At 34.1% G+C, this 23,345-nt stretch overlaps 2 protein-coding genes across 2 annotated transcripts; both read left to right on the top strand.

Annotated features, from left to right (window-relative positions):
- The first annotated feature begins 2,482 nt into the window (after positions 1-2,482).
- LOC143561419 (glutaredoxin-C9-like) lies at positions 2,483-2,884 on the top strand. The gene has a single exon (XM_077049512.1). The coding sequence runs from the start codon at positions 2,483-2,485 to the stop codon at positions 2,882-2,884; it is 402 nt and encodes a 133-aa protein (XP_076905627.1).
- Positions 2,885-10,142: 7,258 nt separating this feature from the next.
- On the top strand, positions 10,143-18,104 carry LOC143561421 (cell division cycle protein 27 homolog B-like). Its single transcript, XM_077049514.1, has 17 exons — positions 10,143-10,456; positions 11,733-11,878; positions 12,284-12,356; positions 13,943-14,052; positions 14,221-14,267; positions 14,846-14,943; positions 15,053-15,369; positions 15,455-15,610; positions 15,693-15,912; positions 15,988-16,190; positions 16,266-16,331; positions 16,402-16,521; positions 16,592-16,668; positions 16,751-16,870; positions 16,963-17,182; positions 17,258-17,539; positions 17,929-18,104. The coding sequence occupies exons 2-17, from the start codon at positions 11,774-11,776 to the stop codon at positions 17,977-17,979; spliced, it is 2,265 nt and encodes a 754-aa protein (XP_076905629.1). The 5' UTR covers positions 10,143-10,456; positions 11,733-11,773; the 3' UTR covers positions 17,980-18,104.
- Positions 18,105-23,345: the final 5,241 nt, after the last annotated feature.

The raw sequence follows: 23,345 nt of genomic DNA, 5'->3' as shown, positions 1-23,345 counted from the left end.
ATATTGAGTATGCACAGAGCCCCGAAAACATAACACATAAATGGGGCTAGAAACTCACCTGAATCCTGTTACGCTCTCCGTTAATCGTTATTCCCTTCTTGAGTTGTGCACTGCTAACTGTATAATATTTACATGTATCAATTAACTACTACTACTCATGTTGTATTTCTATCTTTATATAACCCACAACGAACGGGGGTCCGGGGGCAGCGCCCCTGGCAGCGGGGTCTAGGGGCGGCAGCCCCTAGCAGGGTCCAAGGGGCAGAGCCCTTGGCTGGGGTCGAGCTGCCAGGTCAGCTTGGAAAAATTTTATTTCCATTAACTGTCTTAACACATATTTCATTAGGTTTTTAATTTATTTTCTAATTTGCTAACTCCAGCAAACTTATCATTAAGCGTACTTAACAATAAGCGAACTATCATCAGCGAACTTAAGCATAGGCGAAGTTAATGATCGGCGAAGTTAACCCTAGGCGAACATATGCCAGGCGAAGTTGAGTATTAGCGAACTTAGCCTTAGGCGAAGTTATCATGGGCAAACTTGGCCTTAGGCGAAGTTATCAGTTTGGCGAACTTGGCTTTAGGCGAAGTTAACCTTGCAAGCGAAGTTGCCCAGCTGCCGTCTTTGTTCAATCTTAATCCCCCACAATCATATCTGTTTTAATGTGAAACTCTTGGATATGATATTTAACCAACTCGCGATCAATCCTATGGTCGTTTTTGGATATGGTTTGACCCGAAAACACGTAAAGTTGGACCTTTAAGCTCGAAACGTTCAATACTAGTTTAAGGGTTCATTTAATCGAGCCGTTTCCATTTCCGGGTTCATTACACTCATATTTACTATCAAGTTTACAACTTTATCTTTCGTTTATACTTGATCTATTCTAGGTTCAAGTTTCAAGATTAAACGTGTATAAAAATGTAAACTTTAAAAGAGTCAAGAACATACCTTTAGTGCTCGTTTGGATCTCGTTTAACTTGTTTATGCACTCTAGATCTCGTGTAATAAAGATCTAATACCAACTAACGTTTAATCTCTCTCGGATATTGCTCGTTTCTCTCTCGGCCGCCGGCTGTATATGGTGGTGTGTGGTGTGTGTGTTTTTGAGTGTGTAGAGATTAAGATGGAAATGAATGAGGGTTTAGGGTTTTAGGTTGGTTTAGGGGATATTTATATCCCTTAAAGCCCATGGACCTAAGGCTCATTCCCATTTAACCCACCTTAATTAATCTAAGTCCATGATCCGTTCTTTACTCGATATTAATTAATTAATAACGCGAAATCACTAAACGTAACTTTCTTTATTTAACATTATAATATTTAGGATGTTACATGTAGCCATATATATATATATATATATATATATATATATATATATATATGTATCACACAATATAATAGTAATAAAAAACAAAACACGACCGACGACAAATAATACCCCCCCCCCCATATCGCTCCATTTATCGCATGGGGAGTACAGAAAGTTGTGGCATGCAAAGTTGTCAAAGTTGTGCCATTTTGGACACAAAACGCCATCCCCCCCCCCGGCATTTTCCTTAGGTGTTGTGTACGAAACGCAAGTTCGGCTCGAGTTTTAAAAAAATTGTGTATGAGGAGGGGAGAGAGGGGAATATATGTAATTTTTTTAGGAGAGTTGTGAGCTTTTTCTCACTACATCACTTTTTGCAAAACTTTCCATTACTGATGAGGATTCCACGTGTCTTACAATACCTATATGTGGAGTGTTTTAACTACGTAGGGTCTAAGCAATCTTCAAATAAACAATTTACGTTGGTAGGAACCCACTACAATGTTCATGGCAATTGGAATTGTATGGATGCAAGTTACATTTCTTGTGAACATGAAATGCCACACTATTTTTGTTAGTTTGCATATCCAACATTTGCAACACTCTAGGAGTTGATCTAATTTTTAATTCACGGCTTTCTTTCTTTCTTTTATCATTAATTTTTTTTAAATCAATTTGAAATTTAGTCATGTAATACTTGAACAGACTAGCTAAGAAGTTATAGAACCTTGTCACAAACAAAAAGTGATCCTTTTGAGTCTTTGACCAAAGAGGAGACTACTATTACCCCAACACAAGTTTCATGCAGTGACACAAATTTGTGGTTTTTAACTTTTTATCAAACAGATAGTTGTACCACCTGCATGCTGATGTGTACTTGTACAACCTGCATCAGAAGTTGTACCTCCAAAAACTCTCAAGTCTTCCATGATGGTAAACCAATGACACATAAATACTGTTACATAATTAGTTAGGGTATGATGTGTACAAGTTCTCCTGGGCTATAAGCATGCTTTTAAAGCTGTATAATAAACACAATATGTATCTTCCAATAGTCACAATCATATCCCATTTCACTTAGTTCCAAAACCCCTATAAATTCATTCTTTGTTCACTTCCAATTCAATTGCAACTTGCTTATAACTCACATTTATTTCTCTCTTGAAAATATGACAACAAATGAATCAACAAGTGTTGTAGTGGACCGAACCACCGGGGTTGCGAAAATGGAGGCTAAACTGGAGGCGGTTTACGAGCGGGTTCACCACTTGGCTAATGGGAACGCGGTGGTGGTGTTTTCGGTTAGTGGTTGTTGTATGGGCCATGTGGCCAAGCAACTTCTCTTTGGGCTCGGTGTGGGGCCTACGGTTGTCGAATTGGATAAAGAGGCGGCGGGTATGGAGATTCATGCTTTACTGTCCCGTTTGGCGGCGGGGAAAGAGCAGCATCAGCCTGTCCCCGCCGTCTTTATTGGCGGCAAGTTTCTTGGAGGGATTGAAACGCTTATTGCATGTCATATCAACGGTACCCTTGTCCCTCTTCTCAAGGAGGCGGGCGCTCTTTGGCTTTAAGCTGAACACGTACCGTTTAACTTACTAGTAGTGTTATTTAATTTTCAATAACATATATAACATGATATAGAAGTTAAAGGTTACCATTAATATCTAATTACTTGTAGTTCAAGCTAATTATCGTATGTAATTTGTTAGTTTTAAGTTATGTTATGAAAATACTTACTGCTTACAAGTTTAAGTTTTTATAATTATGAGAATTTGTTAATCAATGTATATGTTTGGTTTAATAGATTTTAGTAGAAACTACATTTTAAATTGGCAAGGTGAGAATTGCATGATATTAATCAGATTAATAAGTGATAACCTTATGGGAGACATAAGGGGCATGCCATGCAGAAGGTAGTATTGGATGAGTACATAAGGTACAGCAGTTGCAGCTAATGGAACAAACCAAAGCATCACTCTCAACTATGGTACCAAGTACTAACAGAATTATAAAAAGGAATGTGTAAATATTTACACAACACAAAATTATTGGTGTGACCACCATTAATATATTTGGTGATAGTGTTGTTTCGAACGGTTATAATATCAATTTTTGAACTGTTATAATACCAAATAAAAATTATGTAACTTATTAGTTCTAGTAATTTGAGTGGAAATACCAAACTGATTTCATATTGTTTAGTTTGATTTTATAGTTATTAGTTCATTTAAGTTTGATTATATAGTTTCTATTATTAATTTGTTTCATACGATGTGGTTATTATACTTAACAAGCTGAAATTGATATATATCAAAAAAACATATTTAAGGTTATGTGTTTTGGGTTAACTAAAAAGTTCATAATGCATCGTCACGTCATTGTCACATAAACAATGAACTTTAGTTAGCTCATCATTTAATTATCACGTTGTGAATTAAGTTAAATTAAATAAAATAAATAATAAAAAAAGAGGAAAAAAAAGGAAAGAGATAATTAGATGGGAGGGTGGTCCCATCTCTTTTTCTAACTCTCTTTTAACTCTTGTTGTTGTGTTATCATCCTCTCTTTCATAATGTCTACTTTAAAGTTTTGGCACAATGTTTTGTGCTTATGTGGTTGTGTGGTAATGCTCCTGCAGCCCACGGAGCATAATCTAAGTTACTATAATGCCCTTAGCGGTATTTTTAGAGTGCTTTCATGATTTAATCAATTTCAATGACAATCATGTTTCTTTAAAATAAAAGACAGAATTATAAATTTTGTCCTTTAAAAAAAGCCAAATTACGGTTCGTGTCCTTTGTTAAGTTTTCTTGCAGGCGGTGTACTTTAAACATTTTTTTCCTACACGTTATGTCCTTTACGCTAACTGGGTTAGAAAAACTCAGTTAAGTATGACATGTGCCAGACATGTGATGGGCATAATTGTAATTTTAGTGTATCTTTAAATTAAAAAAAAAAGAAAATATATATAATCCCCTCCTTTCTCTCTTCTTTCTCTCTAAGCCACCACCATCACCATAAACTCCGGCCACCATAAACTCCGGCCACCGCAAACGATCCCTATCACCCGAACCTGACCCATCCTTTTCCAAAACCCGTATCCCTATCACCCGAACCCGACCCATCCTTTTCCAAAACCCGTATCCCTATCACCCGAACCCGACCCATCCTTTTCCAAAACCCTCTACTGAGATCTGCCCGAATCTCGCCGGAAAATCATTGGTGGTTCGAGATCTTCCCGAATCTCGCCGGAAACAACCACCACCACCGTTAACATGATCAGATATAACCACATCTGTTAGGTTAAGTGGGATAATCATAACATCTTACCGGAAAATCGGGCTAATCATAACATCTTACCGGAAAATCGGGCTAATCATAACATCTTACTGGAAAATCGGGCTAATCATAACTCCGGCCGGAATTTATGGTGGCTGGAGTTAGGTTAAGTGGGCTAATATAACCAGATCTGTTAGGTTAACCCGGATCTCAGATTTGTTAGGTTAAGTGGGCTCGCCGGAAAATCGGGTTAGGTGACTGTAATAGGCGATGGTAGGGGTCGGGTGGAGACGGTAACAGGCGATGGTGGTCAGTGGAGGGTTTCTCTCTTCTTTCTCTCTAATATGGACATGGTCATCACTCTGCCTACAACTTGGTATTCAGCAACATGCATACAGGGTTATGTTTTCTTTGAGGAATTTCATCGAACACATGGTCTGCATACTTAAAAAGATGGTAAAAAACAAAGCAACAAACATGCAGATAATAATAATAATAATAATATTATTATTGATGAACAAACCGCTGTGAGTGATCTGGTTTCGAGTAACGACTGAAGACGAAAGTGGGCGGAGAGAAAGTGAACGAGAAATAACGCCGGAGATTCTTCGAGCGGCCATTTTTGTCGTCTCTCACTATCCCTATAAGTACGTGTCCACGGTTGTTGCATATATGATATGATAAGATATACATATACACACACTAAGGTGGTGTTTGTTTTTTAAGTGGTAAAATGTCTGCAGTCTGCAAACCACATCTGCAGGGATCTGTGGCAGAAGAGGTGGACCAAACCTCTGCAACATGCAAGAAAAAGACTGTTTGTTTTTTAACGTCTGCAGACTGTTAAAAATTATTTCTGAATGATATAAACAAATAATTCATAAACAAACCGAACCAAACAAACTAATGGTAATCAAACCTATTAAAATTCTTAACAAATCAAATAAAACCACAATTGACATTAATCAACAACCAAAACCTAAATTAATATTAATCAACAACAAAACCTTAACATAAACAAATCAAACCTACTAAAAATGCTTAAAAAAACCAAATATATAAACAAATTTGTGGTCCATTTTCTGGTGAGAACATCACACACATGAACAGAGTTTGTGACACCATCTAACCCTAAAATTGAAACATTTAACCTAATCAATCAATTTGGGGACAATTATACAAACTCAAGTAAACAATCAATCAATGAAGGATGGATGGATGGTTACGGATTCCAGGGACCGGAGACGAAGGTCCACCGCCAACAGCAGTGTCGCCGCCAAATAATATGAGGCAGTGGCGCCGCCGAATAATATGAGGCAAGGAACAGCGTGGGAGGCGGGGTTGTGTAGACAGGGCGTAGCAGCGGTGGATGGATGGAAGTGCAGGAGGAAGGTGGCGGAGGAGCGGCGGCGAGGTGGAGCAAGGTGGTGGCGGCTGAATCAAAGGTGGGAAGGGGCTGACGGGATTTGAGGGTTGAAGAAGAAGATGTATAGGTTTTAGGTTTGAGAGAGCTAAGGGAAATAAAAGTTGATAAGAGGTTAGAAGTAGCATGAACAACACTTCTGGAAGAAGAGGACGGGCAGAGGTTTTTTAATGAAATGTCTTCGGAAAAACAAACACACTGCAGACCACAACGTCTGCGCTTGGTCTGCGCGGCGCAGACAGAAGTGGTCTGGAAGAGCTTTTGAGGAAAAACAAACACCACCTAAGCAAAGCAGCTGATAACACATGATCTTGTGGTATTGGTTGTGAATTATTATTTTTTTAACGTATTTATATTTTTATATTATCTATAATATAAAAGGATGGTGGCCGGAGTTTTGGAAAAGGATGGGTCGGGTTCGGGTGATAGGGATACGGGTTTTGGAAAAGGATGGGTCGGGTTCGGGTGATAGGGATCGTTTGCGGTGGCCGGAATTTATGGTGGCCGGAGTTTATGGTGATGGTGGTGGCTTAGAGAGAAAGAAGAGAGAAAGGAGGGGATTATATATATTTTCTTTTTTTTTTTAATTTAAAGATACACTAAAATTACAATTATGCCCATCACATGTCTGGCACATGTCATACTTAACTGAGTTTTTCTAACCCAGTTAACGTAAGGGACATAACGTGTAGGAAAAAAATGTTTAAAGTACACCGCCTGCAAAGAAACTTAACAAAGGACACGAACCGTAATTTGGCTTTTTTTAAAGGACAAAATTTGTAATTCTGTCTGAAATAAAATGATTTGTACGTTCATGTCCTCTTTTTAGATATTTGATTGGGCCCATCAGTGACAATATTGCATGAATGTTTGACCCATTGATAACTAAATAGACCAACTATATGGATTTATTCATATTTCTCAAAAAAATTCCTTCAATTTCTAATAGTAAAGAACAATGGACATAAACTAATGAAAGAAGTTGGGTTGTTGGAATTTTCCATAGGAGATTTAAAAATTAAAAGGAATGGTTTTTTTAAATAACATTTGTTATTTGATGGAACCAATTACAAAGCAACACATGGGCATGCCTTTGATGAAGTCTGTTTCGATCAAACCAAACTAAAAGAAGGTTTTGCTACATACAACAACGCTTTTGACATGCATATCTTAATCACAATTCACAAAAAAAACTAAATTGACTTAAAGTATCTCTCTTTGAATCCTGGTCATCACTTGCTGAATGAAATTTGAAACTTTCAAGTAAATCTTCTAGATTAGCCAACTATTCATTATCTTTTAGATTATCTGCTTTTTATTTAATATTCAGTCTTAATTAATTAAGATGTGCTTTTGATACAAATAATATTATTTTTAAATTATAATTTAGAGGTGTCGTGGCCGTGATGCATGGTAAGGTGACTTTCATCTATCTAAGAGAAATCCTTCAAGATACAAGTATAAATGATTTATCAATAAGTATATTACAACTCAAAAGTCGTTAAAAGAAAAGTAACAACTTATGTGACATTCGGGTTGGGATGTGACAACTTAGATCGCCTTTTAATTAGATGCTTTTACAAATTAACACCATTTTAGAGTTTATTGAAAAATCTACTTCTTCAAGCAAAGATGGTTGAAGTAGAGTAAAAATGCTTTTAGCATGAAAAAATACTACTAAAAATAAATTATATTTACATCTATAAAAACGTTGTCTTTTGATTCTTTTTTTTTTAATTTATATTCTTTCACTTTAGTTTTTAATTAAATTAAACGTATTATCAAGAACCTATGTGTCGCGCTGAATCCGTAATTTTATCTGTAAAATAGGTAATCCACAAAGTCATCGGTATAATTAGTTATATAAAAATAAATTAAGAAACAGTATTATTTAAAGATTAAATCAAAAAATTGAAAAAATAAAAAGTTAGTTTTTAAAAAACAATATAACTTTAAGATTAAACAGTAAAATTGAAAAGCTTTACAAAAAAATTATCTCTATGATATAAATCTCTCTAGAGAATATATGTACGCATAAAGTAAACATAGTATTATAAGGTGGTGTTTGAATGAGTTTTAAAATTGTTTTTTGATTATTTGATTTTTGAAAAGTAAAAATAATTTTTGAAAAGTTTCAATTTGAAGTTTTTTAAGAGGCTTTGTCAAATACATTTTGCTTTTCAACAATCAAATAAACAAGTTTTAATAGTCAGGGAAAGGAAAGGAAAACTAAGGAATAATTAATAAATGAGTGTTCTTGAGTTTTTTTAGGATGAAAAGGAAATGAGTAGGAGTTAGGAGGAATTAAAATAAATTATCCTCCCAAAAATGGGATGATTACTAATGATAAGTTTTTTCCCAAAAAGTTATCCTTTTCTTTCCTCCAATTTCCTTCCAACTAAAGAACACACCTATTAAAAAAAAAAATTTCCCTTCCCTTTCTTATCCTTCCCTCTCATTTCCTTTTTTTTCTTTAGTTAAAAAACTCAAGAACAAGGTGTTAAACTTTGACGCGATGTTCTTGAGTTTTTTTAAAGGATAGAAAGGAAAGGAAAACCAACGATAGTTAAAAAATAGGTGTTCTTGAGTTTTTTTATGATGGAAAGGAAAAGAGTATGAGGAGTTATGAAAGATTAAATTAATGTATTTTCCCAATAAGTTATCCTCTAAACAATGGGATGATTACTAAATATAACTATTTTTTAACATAGTTATCATTTTCTCTCATCTAATTTTCTTCCAACTCGAGAACACACCAAATTAAAAAAAATTTCTTCCCTTTCTTTCCATTTCTTATCATTTCCTCTCCTTTCCTTGATTAAAAAACTCAATAATGATGTTATGGTTTCCACGATTTTTTAAGACAATGCCTTCTACCAAACTATATACCAAAAAATAAATACATGTGCTTAAAGAAGCATCAAATTATGTGAGGCAACCATCATTAACCAGAATGTGCTTAAAGAAACTCAATAATGATGTTATTGTCTGCAACCACCACCACCCACCGTCGACCTCAACCCACCACCACCACCACCACCACCACCCATCGTCGACCACAATCCACTACCACCACCTACTGTCTGCAACCACCACCGCCACCCACCACCACTATCCACCACCACCACCCCACCGTCGACCACAACCCACTACCACCACATACCGTCTGCAACCACCACCACCCACCACCACCATCGTCCACCACCCACCGTCGCCCGCCACCACCGTCGGCCACCATCACCACCAGTACCCACCGTCGGCCACCATCACCGTCCTATACCACCGTCCACCACCCACCACAACCGTCAATCACCACCACCCACCGTCTACCGCCACCGTTCACCGCCTACCACAATTGTCTACCACCAATCGCCCACCATAGTTCGTACACCACCACCCACTTCTATAGTCTGTACACCACCACCAATTATTTTAGCACTCTAAAAACGTTAAATGACTTATATCTATTGTGATATATGTGATATTTAACTAGTTTTCAGCTTATGCAGACGATATTAAATTTATAAAACAAACATTATTATATTTTCAAATTATAGACCTTCAGACCACATCTACAATTGCAGACATAAAATCAGATGAAATCATATTACAGACAGTTTTTGTTTTAAAAAACAAACAACACCAGACATCATTTTTTAAGGGTTTTACAAATCAATCAACTCATGATATAAAGTTCAATGAATATAGAATAAGGACAAATTTGTCCAACAAAAAATGCAAATACGGTTATTAAATAATAGTTACAACATTGCCACTTTCACTTTGCCTAACTTTTGTAAATTTAAAAAATAGTTGCAACTATGATCATTGATCTTTCGTTTTTATTCATTTTTAACCCAACTTTTCACATGATTTTTATATATTAATAACTTTTTAATACGTTAATATATATTTTTTTAAAAAAATTACAATACTCGAGGTATAAACATATTATACCCTGCTTCACTACCTCTTGTCCCTGCTGTTCTCCACCATCGTCACCGCCTGCCGCGTCTTCCAAACTTCGACAACGAAATTAACTTAAAAAACAAACTTTTGCTAAACAAGTAAAAGAAATCTTGTTGCCAAATAAACTCGATCCTCGTATCAAACAAACTTAAAATTCAAACTTTACACAACTAGCCCTCAATCATCTTCAAAAACAAACAAAACACCCCTCCTTTTCCACATATGTTTATAATAGCCCTTCTTAAAACGATTTACCGTTATTAGGTTAAATATTTACTCCACGTAATTCAAAATCCCCAAATTCAATCGCAAATTCAAATCCTCACTCCGTTCCGTTACACTTTGAATGCCTTCGATTCCGCTGATAATAATAATAATATTAATAATAATAACAGCAACAACCTCTTTACTTCAATCGGAAGTTGTTAGTCCGCAAATCTCAGCTTCACAGGCCGCTAAATTGCGCGTATAGGTATTGACTTGTGGTTTAATTTGTAATTAAATGTTTTGAATTATACGTATATAGGTTATTGGCTAATAATTAGGTTTCTGTTAAGTTTTTTGGTAAGTGTTTTGATTATGTAGTGTAGTTTAATTGAATGATTGTTTGATTGTTTGATTGTCAAAGCTTCGTTTTTAGCAGGATTGGCTTTGCTATTCAAAAGGGGGTTGCGGCGCAGCTTGTTGCCCGTTTGCACGCCACTTTATTGTAATCGTTTTATAGTAAATTCATCGATTCAAAGCCCTAAAAAAAAATTGTTAATGTGAATCTGGTAGCTGGATGTAGGACTTGTTTCTAGGATTTTGATTCGCCATGCTTGTTAAATTAGTAGTTTTGCTCTTTGAATGCCTTCGCTGATAGTTACAACCTCTTTAATCGGAAGTTAGTCCGGAAATCTGAGCTTTACAGGTTGCTACCTACGTGATCAGTTTTGAATCGCGTGTGCAGGTATTCTGTTAGGTTTAATTTGTAGTCAAATGTTTGAATTATGTATAGCGTAGACGCGTAGTTTAATTGATTGTTGCGGTGAATTTGGTAGCTAGATGCAGGTGTTCTTCTGCTTTTGGTAAATCATAAGGTAATCGTTCACACTCGGCTAGGGAAGAAATTAGAAAAAAGTTGCTAGGGTTTTGATTCACCGTGTTTTGTTATCATTGTTATAACTTATAAGCACTTGGTTTTGATTTGATCGTATAGAAATATTTGGCAAGTTTGTAGTTGTGAATTTAAGTGATAGTCTGTAACTTTGTATGATATATTTAAATATGATATTATTACGTATTACGTATATATTTTTTCTAGAAATCAACTGACGAGTTCTGCAATATAGGTTTGTGGTTATTATGCAGGGTGTGTTAATCGAGTGTGTGCAGATTGCTTTGCGGCATCTACTATACTACAATGTGATCTTCTTGGTAGCTGGATGTAGAAGTTGTTTCTAGGTTTTGATTCGCCTTGTTTGTTGAATTAGTTGTTTTGCTCTTTGGATTGGTGATTTGTTCAATGTTCTGTAATTGTTATGAGCACTTGATTTTAGTTTGAACATCTAGAATTCTTATTTTCTGTATGGAAAGTTGTGTTGTATCTTTGATAAATTCATAGCTGTGTATTTAAGTGCTAATTTGTTTGATAAATTCATAATTTGTTTATATGAGATTATGTTTGTTTTATGCATTTGAATAGTTTTGAGTTTTCAAGCGCTTCGTGTTTTTGTGAATAACACGTATTACATATATGATTTTTTTAGAAATTCAGTGACAAGTTCTGCGATATAGGTTTGTGGATATTATGGAGGCTGTGTTAATTGAGTGCGTGCAGAACAGTTTGCGGCATCTACTATACCGCAATGCTATTTTCATGTGTGAGCGGCTGTGTTCTGAATTCCCCTCTGAGGTATGTTTTTTCTTATTGTTGAAGTACTTAAATACACATTGTCTTTAGAGAATTGGTATTTTCTGATTGTTGAAGTATATTGCTGATTTTTATGCCTTCATATTTTCTTAAACTTGTGTAAGTAGACATTGTTATTAGATGATCCACTTATTACTTCATTTAAAGTTTATAATGGAGAATGGCTGATAGAAATAATTCGCACAAATCTTTTAAGTGTTTGTTTCCTGAAAGATATTATATGCATAAGTGAAACCGAAGACTTTGTCAAAGCAAGTAGATTCTGATTAACCACTCTTATTTGAGTAGTCAACTATATTTTTTCATAGCTTCATTTCGCAATGCACCAATTGTAGTATCTCAGTTTCTTTTAAGTTATTGGTTTCTTGGTAATTTTGTTAAATGCAGACAAACTTGCAATTATTAGCTGCATGTTACTTACAAAGCAATCAAGCTTACTCAGCTTACCATATTTTGAAAGGTATGTGCAACCTGGATTTTTTGCCTGTCTATAGTAATATCTTGTCAGTGCCAAAATGTCATATTATTATAAATTAGATTAAAATATTAGGTCAGTTTGTATACATGTAGATGAAATGTTTGAAGGTTTCATGAATAATGAGATTTTCAGTTGGGCCTTTGAAAATTCAAAATGCTAACTATGGGGCTACATTCGTTTGATTTATTCTTTTTGAGATGGTCACCTTTTTTTTCTTTCATTCTAAAGACTTGGTAATTGAACAGAGCTATTTTATACTCCCTATGAACTATGAAAAACTTTATTGTAATTTAGGAAGCAATTTGGTGCACACTTGTGCATTAAACCGAAGGGCAAATTTAAAATTCTTTCTTATACTATTCCGTGTGTAGTTTTAAAGCAACCTTTCAAATACAAACTAAAAATCCTTAGAATTACTCTAAACAGGAGAATAAACTCTAATTGTTGGAAAGGCGTTCCTCTTTTTTAGGAAATCACTAATTGCAAAATTACAATAACAACCCACTGTTCTATCATTGTTGAAAAGCAAGCCCACTGTTCTATCATTATCGAAAAGAAATCCCACTGTTCTATCATCATCGAAATCCAAAAGCACAATAACAACTTCATAGTTTCAATTAGACTTAGAAATAGTCCGGATGTTGATACCTGAAAAATGAGGGTGGTTAATTAAAGTTGAATTTGATTCTTATATGTTGATTGCAACTTATATGAAGAAAATCACTTCAGTTGAATCATCATCATCATCATCGTACTCAGTATATCCCACCAATAGCAAAGCTATGGTAGGGTCTGAGGAGGGTAAGATGTAGACAGCCTTACCTCTACTCCATAGGGATAGAGAGGCTGCTTCCGGTGAGATCCCCGGCTCGATAGAAAACAACAAATCCAATTCTTTTGAATGTTTTAAACTACTGATCCAAAATATGAAGACTCAATTATAACCTAATACCAGAAAACTTAAGTGATTTAATTGACATCTAACATAAAATAGAAACCAAAGTCAAACACTGAATTGTCAGTTGTAATTACTTAAGTTTTCTGGTATTAGGTTATATACGTGTGTTCAAATTTGGATCATCCAGATTAAAAAGAATCAAAATAGTTGATTATGCTGTCCTTTTCACTCATGTGATTTTATTCATATAAGTTACAATCATCAATTCAATTAAACAATAATCAGCTTATACCTCATCTAAAAGTTGTCAAATCTAGACTATTTCAAGGTTTAATTGAAACTGGAAAGTTGTTTCGAATGCGTGTTTTGTTTTTGATAATGATAGAATAGAGGGCTTGCTTTTGATGATGGGTTTATGATTTTCTTTTAGCGATACAATAGTGGTGCAGGACTTTCCAAAACAGTAAAATTTAACCAGATTTAAATTTAATGGTTGACCTATTAAATTTCATAGGTTCAATTATCATTTTACAAGTTATGGGCCAAGTTATGTTACTTTACTCTAATTTGGATGATCTGCATTTTCTATTAATTTATTGGGTTATTAACAGCCATCCAGGGAAGGGATCTTAATATTGTTAAATTTGTTTTTCACAATTTATATATGCAGGAACGCAATTGCCTCAGTCCAGATACTTGTTTGCAATATCATGCTATCAAATGGATCTTCTTAATGAAGCCGAAATGGCATTATGTCCTTCTAATGAGCCTATGGCAGAGGTAGTGCAGTGATTTTTTGTATTTGCGTAACACATGGTACAATGCATGCGAATGTTTTCATTTGCAGTTTTTCACTAAGATTATATAAAGATGATGACGTTAAATGAAAACACAAGTAGTCACAGATAAAAGTAGCACTTGCTTACTGTAGTTCTTTATTCTTTCCAGGTCCCAAATGGTGCAGCTGGTCATTATCTTCTTGGCCTCATATACAGGTACATGTCCATAATTTTTTTTTAATTGTCCTTTTATTTTTGGTTCTCTCTTTGATAAGCATGGTTATTTAGGGATATCAAGCAGGTTATTTATGATCTATCTTGCATTTATTACTGAATTTGAAGATAGACGGGTGTTGTAAGTTGATATGAAAGTGTAGCAACTTTAGTTTGTTTATACTTAAGATGGTCAATAACTAATATGGGTTGTATTTGGATACTCGATACCTAGCTATAAAGGAAAGAGGTCGAGCTTGTCAAATGGGTTGGTTGTCACATATATTGTCTTCAAATGCTTAACCTCCTAAATTGCTATTTTGAAACAAAGTTGATTTTTCTTCAATAAGGCAGTTTTTATAATTATATATTGTACAATAGCTATTTATAAACTTCAAAAGAATGGACAGAAAAGTTGTTGCTGGAACCCTGCCCGCCTGACCACCTATATTAAATTATTAATTTTCCTGATCCTTTATATGTTTTAACTCATATGTTCTCTTGTGATATATTATGTGTAGTGCATTTCAGCTTCACATTTATTAAGATTTTTAAACTAATGGGCCCGTAATGTCTTTCAGATACACAGATAGATTGAAAATTGCAGCTCATCAGTTTAACCAAGCTTTATCATTAGATCCCTTGTTATGGGCTGCATATGAGGAATTGTGCAGATTAGGTATACCACATCTTTCTAAAGCGCTTTTTTATAGACACTATGTTTAATTTGTATTATAATCAGTTCTACTGTTACAGTATAAAGTTTCATCTTTTGTGTTATGTTTCAGGAGCTGCTGGGGAAGCAACAACAGTGTTTGGGGAATCCGCTTCTGAATGCATTCAGAAACAATACATGAGTCATCATGATGCGGGACCTCAGTTGCAGGCATCCAGTGATGATCATAATGCAGTTTCTGGTAGACAACAAATGGCTGACAATGTCAGTACAAGGCAGTTAAGGCATCTGAATGCCAATAACATTAAGGATAATTCCTTAAATCATAATGGAGCAGTTTTTTCTGGTAGTACAGCTGCGAGCCAACCCAGCAACAGTGTTCATTCTAATATATCATTTTATAATACTCCTTCCCCAATGGCTACCCAGGTATACCTACTCAACTCACCATTAATGATGTTCATGCTAATATATCATTTTCTATTAATATTACAGTTTTGTTGTATTTTTGTAGTTGTCAGGTGTGGCCCCACCACCATTATGTAGAAACGTGATCCCAAATGGCCAACTGTCAAGTTCTGTTAGTGCTGACGTGTCCCCGAGATCAACTGTCAAATCCACCCTTCAACCTCCTAGAAGAAAGTTTGTCGATGAGGGCAAGCTAAGAAAGGTTGTTAACTTGCATAATGTATTAAATCTGTGGATTTTTGTTTATGCTATCTGTTTAACGTGCTTTAGTTTTTTCCCCCCAGATATCTGGAAGGTTATTCTCTGATTCTGGTCCTAGAAGAAGCACAAGACTTGCTGGAGAAGGTGGGCCCGCGACAAATACAAGTGGGGTCCCTGTAAATGTTGGAAATGGAACAACTCACTCTTCTAAATATCCTACTTCTTCTAAGTTGGGCTCGTCAACGTCGCGTTCTGTTACAGTTAAAAAAGGACAATCTTTGCCTACTGAAACTGTTAATGAAGGTCAGTTTTGTTTCTTCCTTGTTAATCATATTATTTGTTTCTTCACTTGTCTAAACCACAATCTTGGTTTTTCAGTGGTTGACGACTCACGTTTAAATACTGTAGCTACCACTTCTGGTTCATCCCAATCATTCGATACTAGATCTTGTGAGCATGATGGATCAATGAGCCGAGCGTCCACGAGTGTGTCAAAAGTTGCTAATGGTGCTTTAGAAGTACTGTCCCTTTTGAAAATCCTCGGTGAAGGTTACAGACTTTCTTGCCTGTACAGGTGTAAGGTATAGTAATTTGTAAACTGACTTTTAGTAATTCTCTCGTGTTTACTTGCTAATTATTCCATTATAAAAAAACAGGACGCCCTTGATGTATTTCTGCAACTTCCTCTTAAGCATTACAACACAAGCTGGGTACTCTCTCAGGTATATATATGTTTTCAACTTACCTTAAACTCGATTTAAGTTGATATTAATCGAATATTGATTTATGCAGGTTGGAAAAGCTCATTTTGAACTGGTTGATTATATAGAAGCCGAGCGCGCCTTTAGAGGTGCTCGGTTAGCTTCTCCTTATAGCTTAGAAGGAATGGATATATATTCCACCGTTCTATATGTAAGTTTTTCTTTACTTAACTAAACTTTACACCGGTCGTTTAATTAACATTTGGGCTTATATGTTGTAGCACCTGAAGGAGGATATGAAGTTGAGTTATTTGGCACAGGAGCTAATATCAACCGATCGCTTAGCCCCACAGTCATGGTTGCTACTTTTAAGTTTTTTAACCAACCTCTAGAATTATTATTTTTGCTGCAATTTACATTTTTTCAAACAAATGTTACAGGTGTGCGATGGGAAATTGCTATAGCATGCAGAAAGACCATGAAACCGCTCTAAAAAACTTTCAACGGGCAGTGCAGCTAAATTCAAGATTCACCTATGCTCACACCCTTTGTGGTCACGAGTATGAATTTCATTATAATTTCTTAAACTTGGGCATACATGTATAATATTTCTAGTTTGATAATCCGTATATGGGTTTTTCTTTTATTACAGATATGTGGCGTTGGAGGATTATGAAAATGGAATCAAAAGTTACCAAAATGCCCTTCAGATTGATACAAGACATTATAATGCATGGTATGGTCTTGCAATGATATATCTTCGGCAAGAGAAGTATGAGTTTTCGGAGCATCATTTTCGAAAGGCCTTAAATATAAACCCGTGCTCGTCTGTTATAATGTCTTATCTTGGGACTTCTTTGCATGCATTAAAGGTTAGATTATTATACCCACCAATTAACTAATTAATAATTATTTGACAAGAAACTAATATTGAAATAAATTTTCAGAGAAATGAAGAAGCATTAGCAGTGATGGAGAAGGCTATAATAGCAGATAAGAAGAACCCATTACCGATGTATCAGAAAGCTAATATTCTTGTGAGTTTGGAGGATTTTGATGGTGCTTTGGCTGTTCTGGAAGAACTTAAAGAATATGCTCCTCGTGAAAGCAGTGTTTACGCGTTAATGGGAAAAATATATAAACGCCGACTTATGTATGACAAGGCTATGCTTCATTTCGATCTAGCTTTGGATTTGAAGCCTTCTGCAACTGATGTAGCTACCATCAAGGTCAAAACTTCTCTTTCGCATTTAATTGCTGACGTGGCAAATTTGTTTGATTTATATTAAACTATGAATATACTCCCTCCGTCCCATTTTAAATGTCTATTTTTCCATTTTTGGTTGTCCCAATTTAAATGTCATTTCTATACATATAAATTCAATTTCCAAATTTCCAATTGTGCCCTTACTATCACATACACTAAGGAAGAAAAATGGTTTTTAGCCATAATAACTTAAAAGGACATTATTGTCATTTTACAGCTCATAAAATAAAATGATCAAACATTTCTTAATTTGTGTGTTTTGGGTCCCATGACATTTAAAATGGGACGGAGGGAGTAGTATTTAAGATAAATTGGTTTAGGAGGTTTTATTATATGTTTTATTTTCTACAGGCTGCCATGGAGAAATTACATGTACCTGATGAATTAGAAGATAGCATATAGAGCTCGAATGCAAGTGGACTCGACACCATTTCTGTAAAATACTCGCATCAAGGATTTTGATACAACAGATCTCAACCTTGTCCATGGTCCGAACCTCTTTAGATCGATCAAGTCACACTCGTTTAGGTATTTTAGATTGAGGTGGATGCATGTAATGTTGAAGATCGTTAATACAATCGTTTAGTTCAATATTGGCATCGCCTTTCTGTCTCGTCTTAACGTTTCCGGCTGTGTTAGTGACTAAAGTCGCAGTAAAGTGTCAAGCCTTTCGGACCTAATGGTGTGCTTTTAAGATGATAACGAATAGAAATCCAAATTCAATACAAAATTAGTTTTTACCAAGAAAACAAATGAAATTTTCAGAACAAATAAGAAAATTGAAATTGTTGTGAAGGGGAAAACAAATAACTCTAAAGAGTTAGGTTAACGTATAATAATTCTTAACATACAAAAACGTACGTGAATTACGTTTAAGGCAAAAACAAGCACTCAAAGCCAAAAATACAAAAACGCTTAAAGCCATAAATACAATAAAACGTTCATGAAAATCATAAAACGTTCGTGAATATATATATATATATATATATATATATATATATATATATCTTTGTATGTTAAGGTACGTTAAGGATTATTGTATTTTATTTACAAATATAAGAACGAGTGAATTGCGGTTTTCGTCCCTGTGCTTTGTCCAAATTTGCGGTTTTAGTCAAAAAGTTTCAAATTCGCGATTTCCGTCCTCGTGGTTTCATTTCACTTGTAATTAAACCTGAATTTATTAATCTCGTTAAGTCTGGTCGTTAAATCCATCAGCGTGCCCACACGTGAGGGGCATTTTTGTCTTTTTCCTCCCCAAATAAACCCAGTCATAATTCACAAGCCCCTCTCACGTGAGGGGCTGGGGTGTATTTTTTTTTTGGGAGGGGGGGGGGTAGGACAACATTGCCCCTCACGTGAAGGGTACGCTGATGGATTTAATAATCAAATTTAACGAGGTTAATAAATTCAGGTTTCATTGCAGGTGAAATGAAACCACATAGACAAAAATCACAAATTTGAAACTATTGAATATAATCTCAAATTTGGACAAAACCTTAAGTACGAAAATCGCAGTTTACTCTAAATAAACATTTCAAGAGGTGAAGATAAAGTAATAAAATATCAAAAGGAGAAGATAAAATAATAAAATAAACACATTTTGTTATATATGTAACTCCTTCCTATTTCCATTTCCATTTTCACATGTATATGCTGTCGGCTGAATTGACAAGCCACTTCAAATCTTTATGTAACCTTTTATTTTAATATAAAAACATAATTACATTATGGTAAAGAAAAACTAATATTTAATTTTCTAAACAAGCTCTTGAAATTTGTTTTCTTGTTAAAAGTCAGCTTAAGGAGGACATATTTAGGTGTCCACCATCACCATGTGAATAGTATATGGTAAATTAAATATTGGAAACTGTCATGTCATAAAGTGTAATGGTAAGTCACGACACGTCTCATTGACTAGAAGTAACACGATATGCTCCGGAGTTAAATCACAATAGTACATATTTGTTCACAAAACGATTGAACAGAGAGCTAAGTTAAATATTGTCAAAAGGATAAAAATAAAAGTCTTGAATGATGGCCTTTATATGAATGAAGTATGAACAAACTTACTAGAGAATCTAATATTTGGATGAGTGGATTCAATAGCACGGCCTATCTGTATAAATTAAGGGATTTCACAATGAGTGTATTGGTGAACTTTGTGGTCCATCTATAACACTTGTAATAGTCATGGCGATGGTGTAAACGTGTTGAGTTTGAATATAACATGTCTACTTTTTATTAACCGTGAAGTATTTTATTTATATGCATATATAACTTTTTATATATACATATAATTGGAAAGGTTTATTATAAAAAACTACATTGTTGGGAGCACAAAACCAATAAACCTAAATTGTTTTTTTTCGTTTTTTTTACGATGGTTCGTATTTTTTAAACGTTGTAGTTCTTATATACAAATGTCTACACTATATACAAGAAACCATTAAAGTATATTGTTCTTAATTTTTTTTAAACGTTTACCTATACATGTATGTTTGCATATAAACTATACATGTGTGTATGTTCCAAATTAAACAAATTGTGTTTATATACTTTTTTAATAATGTTAAAAAAGATTGTTGAAATAATATTGATTAACCTTTAATTAATCTATTGGTTTTAATAATGATCAAAAGTTTGTAATGTCTTGTAATCTTGTTCTTTAATAATAATAATAATAATAATAATAATAATAATAATAATAATAATAATATGTCGTTAAACACTTGATCAACCATTTTAAGTCACAACAACAATTCAACATGTTCGTTAGACCAACTATGTATGAGATTCATGATCAAAGGATGCAAAAATTTCCAAAGATTGATCAAAGTCTTGAAAGCTACAAGCCTACAACATAAGTATCTTGTGGAATTAAGAGAGATTACATCTAAATTAAAGAAACTTAAGTTTAACTGAAAATGAGATTTTAGAAATACGAATATGACTTTTAAATATCTTGGCTTAAGATTTTATGCATGTTTTATAACAAGATTTGAAGATTTAAATTTCAAATAAAAAAAGACAAAACAAATGTTCAATACACTATGGTGTACTTCCTGATACGTAAGAATGAATACCTATGTAATTTAGTTTAATATATTTTAAGGAACTCATTACAAAATTGGTTATTACTAAAAAAACTAAATGAAGTTTTACACTTTTATAATGAACTTCATAGAAGCTAAATGTAAGTTTCTAGAAATGGTGGTTCTTCTAGATGGTGATGGTGGGGTCATGGTGCTCGTGACACGGTGGAGCCTTAAATTGATGCTTGTTGTGAAGGAGCATACAAATAAAAGAACATTTAAAAAGATGAATTTAAAATAATAAATTAAAAGAAAAAACACGTGTAACACATTTTCTTATTTATCAAACAGAAAACCGCTTACACCTCCTATATTAATTCCTACCTGTTACATATGTGTAACTGACTAACTCTGTAAGTTGTCTCTTCAATCTTTATGTTACGTCATTAACCTTTATAAAAAAAATACCAAGAAATTAAATTGTGGTAAATAAACGGGAATAAACTATATAAAATCTAAATTTCTACACAAGCCCTAGAAATTTGTCTTCTTATTAGAAGTCACTTAAAGAGGGCATATATTGGTGTCCACCATGAGGATAGTATGTGATATAGACATAGTAAATTAAAAATTGGAAAATTTAATAAGAGTAAGTTACGGTATGTCTTATTGACATGACATAAGCAGGGCCGTCTCGTGGGTAAGCTAAATGAGACAATGGCTTTAGGCATCAAGATTTATAGGCCTCCAACTTAAATAAGAGTTATGTATTATGAGATTTTGAAAGTAGAGTTCTTTTAAAATTAGTAACTCAATGATGAACCACAAACTAAGGATGATTCCTTCATATACGCCTTAGCACAACCGGTTTCAAGATGTAACTCAATGATGAACCACAAGCTAAAGATGATTCATTCATATAAGCTTCTCTAGCGCTATACGCATAAAGAAAAGAAATAAAAAAAGCCTCAACATTTTAGTTAGTTTTAGGCCTCCGAGGACGTTGAGACGGGCCTGGACATAAGCTTCGGAAAAGTTATGTCACGTCACAAAACAAAAAAAAAAAAAAAACTCGAATGGAGAGTGAAGTTATATATTGTCAAAAAGGGGTAAGGGTAGGAAATAAAAATCTTCAATGACAACGTTTATGTGAAGTATGAATAGAACTTAACCCAACTTAGTACTAGATTCAAATGGATTAAATATTTTCATAAACTATAACCAGAGGGGAATTTGCAAACTTAACTCTTTATTATTTATAAATTATCCACTTATCATATTTGTATTCATCTATACACATATATTCATAATCATATATAGATCTAGGTTATTGCACGAAGTTTTTAGCGTGTTGAGTGTCTGAAGCTATCGTAATATACAACACGTGTTTGGGGCAAAAAATTACGCAACATGTGTTCATAATTACACACAATTAAATTACATAATTACACAAGTTATCGCACAATAAATAGACATTTTTTTAAATTTATTCTTTTCCCGAAACTTTGTGAGCGATGCTATATTCCAGCTAAAGATAACCAATTTCTAAACTTTATGCTATTTTTTTCTAAATTAATAAAGCATATAAAAATATTTATGTTATCAATGATAGAGCTAGAGTGCTAAACCAAAGTCATCAATTTTGGGCTTTATCCTGCTTTCCAGCCATTTTATTCGTTTATTGTGCACACTTGTCACACCCCTTATCCTATGAACCATTGATCAGTATCGATCAATGTCAAATATCACTTTGTATACTTCTTACACTAATTAACTCGATCATGTGCGAGTATTCCATTTAGGTATATTATTACTATTTATATATAAAATTATTTGTATTATGCATTTTGTTTATTTATATTAATAAAAATAGTTTTACTTTTATAAATAGATTTTTCTTTAGGCTCGAAACTCGAAAGTACATCTGAGCTCTAACATATTTACCATACAAGCTTACCTTCTTGAGATAGTTTAAGTTTGACCGGATTCAAGTTTCTAATAAACCAATCTCAAGTAGGTTACAAGTTGGCTAGGTTCACTTAAACGCTGATAACAACTATACGAAGCAAAGTTACAACTAGGGGTGTCCACAATACCCGAACCCGATTAACTCAACCTGAACAAGCTAATAGGGCCGGGTTAAATATGGTCAAAAGGTATTAATCAAGTTATTTGGGTTAACCCGAATAATCCGAATTGTTAATAGGGTCGGGTTTCGGGTTAACTTTTGCAAATAAAAATCAGGTTTCGGGTTAACCCGAATAACCTGATAAGTGGTTATACTTTACTTCATATACAATAATGAAAATGTGAAATAAGCACTAAGAAATAAATACTGAAAGTTTTATTGTTCTGCTTGTTCATGAACCGTTTGACGGAAAGTTCATTTATGTTGTGTTCGTGAACATCATTCATTTAAGTTTGTTTAGGTTCGTTCATGTTCGTTTACATATTAACGGAAATTATTAAATATTATTTGCATTTAGAAATTATAATACCTTAATATGTTTTATATTTGTTTGTTTGTGTTCATTTATGTTTGTTTATGTATGTCTGTATTCACAAATGCATGTACATATATGTTCCCTCATGTTCGTTTATCTTTGTTTAGTTATGCTCATTTTATGTTCGTGAACTGTTCGTTTAGATTTTAAATAAACGAACATAAATGAACATGGACATGTTCATTTTTTAAATAACGAACATGAACACAAATATTTGTTTGATTAAGTG

This window comes from Bidens hawaiensis, unplaced genomic scaffold (assembly GCF_021521415.1).
Source record: "Bidens hawaiensis isolate Kalapana, Puna unplaced genomic scaffold, B.hawaiensis_p1.1 tig00020675_1, whole genome shotgun sequence".
Lineage (NCBI taxonomy): Eukaryota > Viridiplantae > Streptophyta > Magnoliopsida > Asterales > Asteraceae > Bidens > Bidens hawaiensis.
The sequence above is the reverse complement of the archived record's forward strand: the minus strand, read 5'-3'. Positions and strand labels throughout refer to the sequence as shown.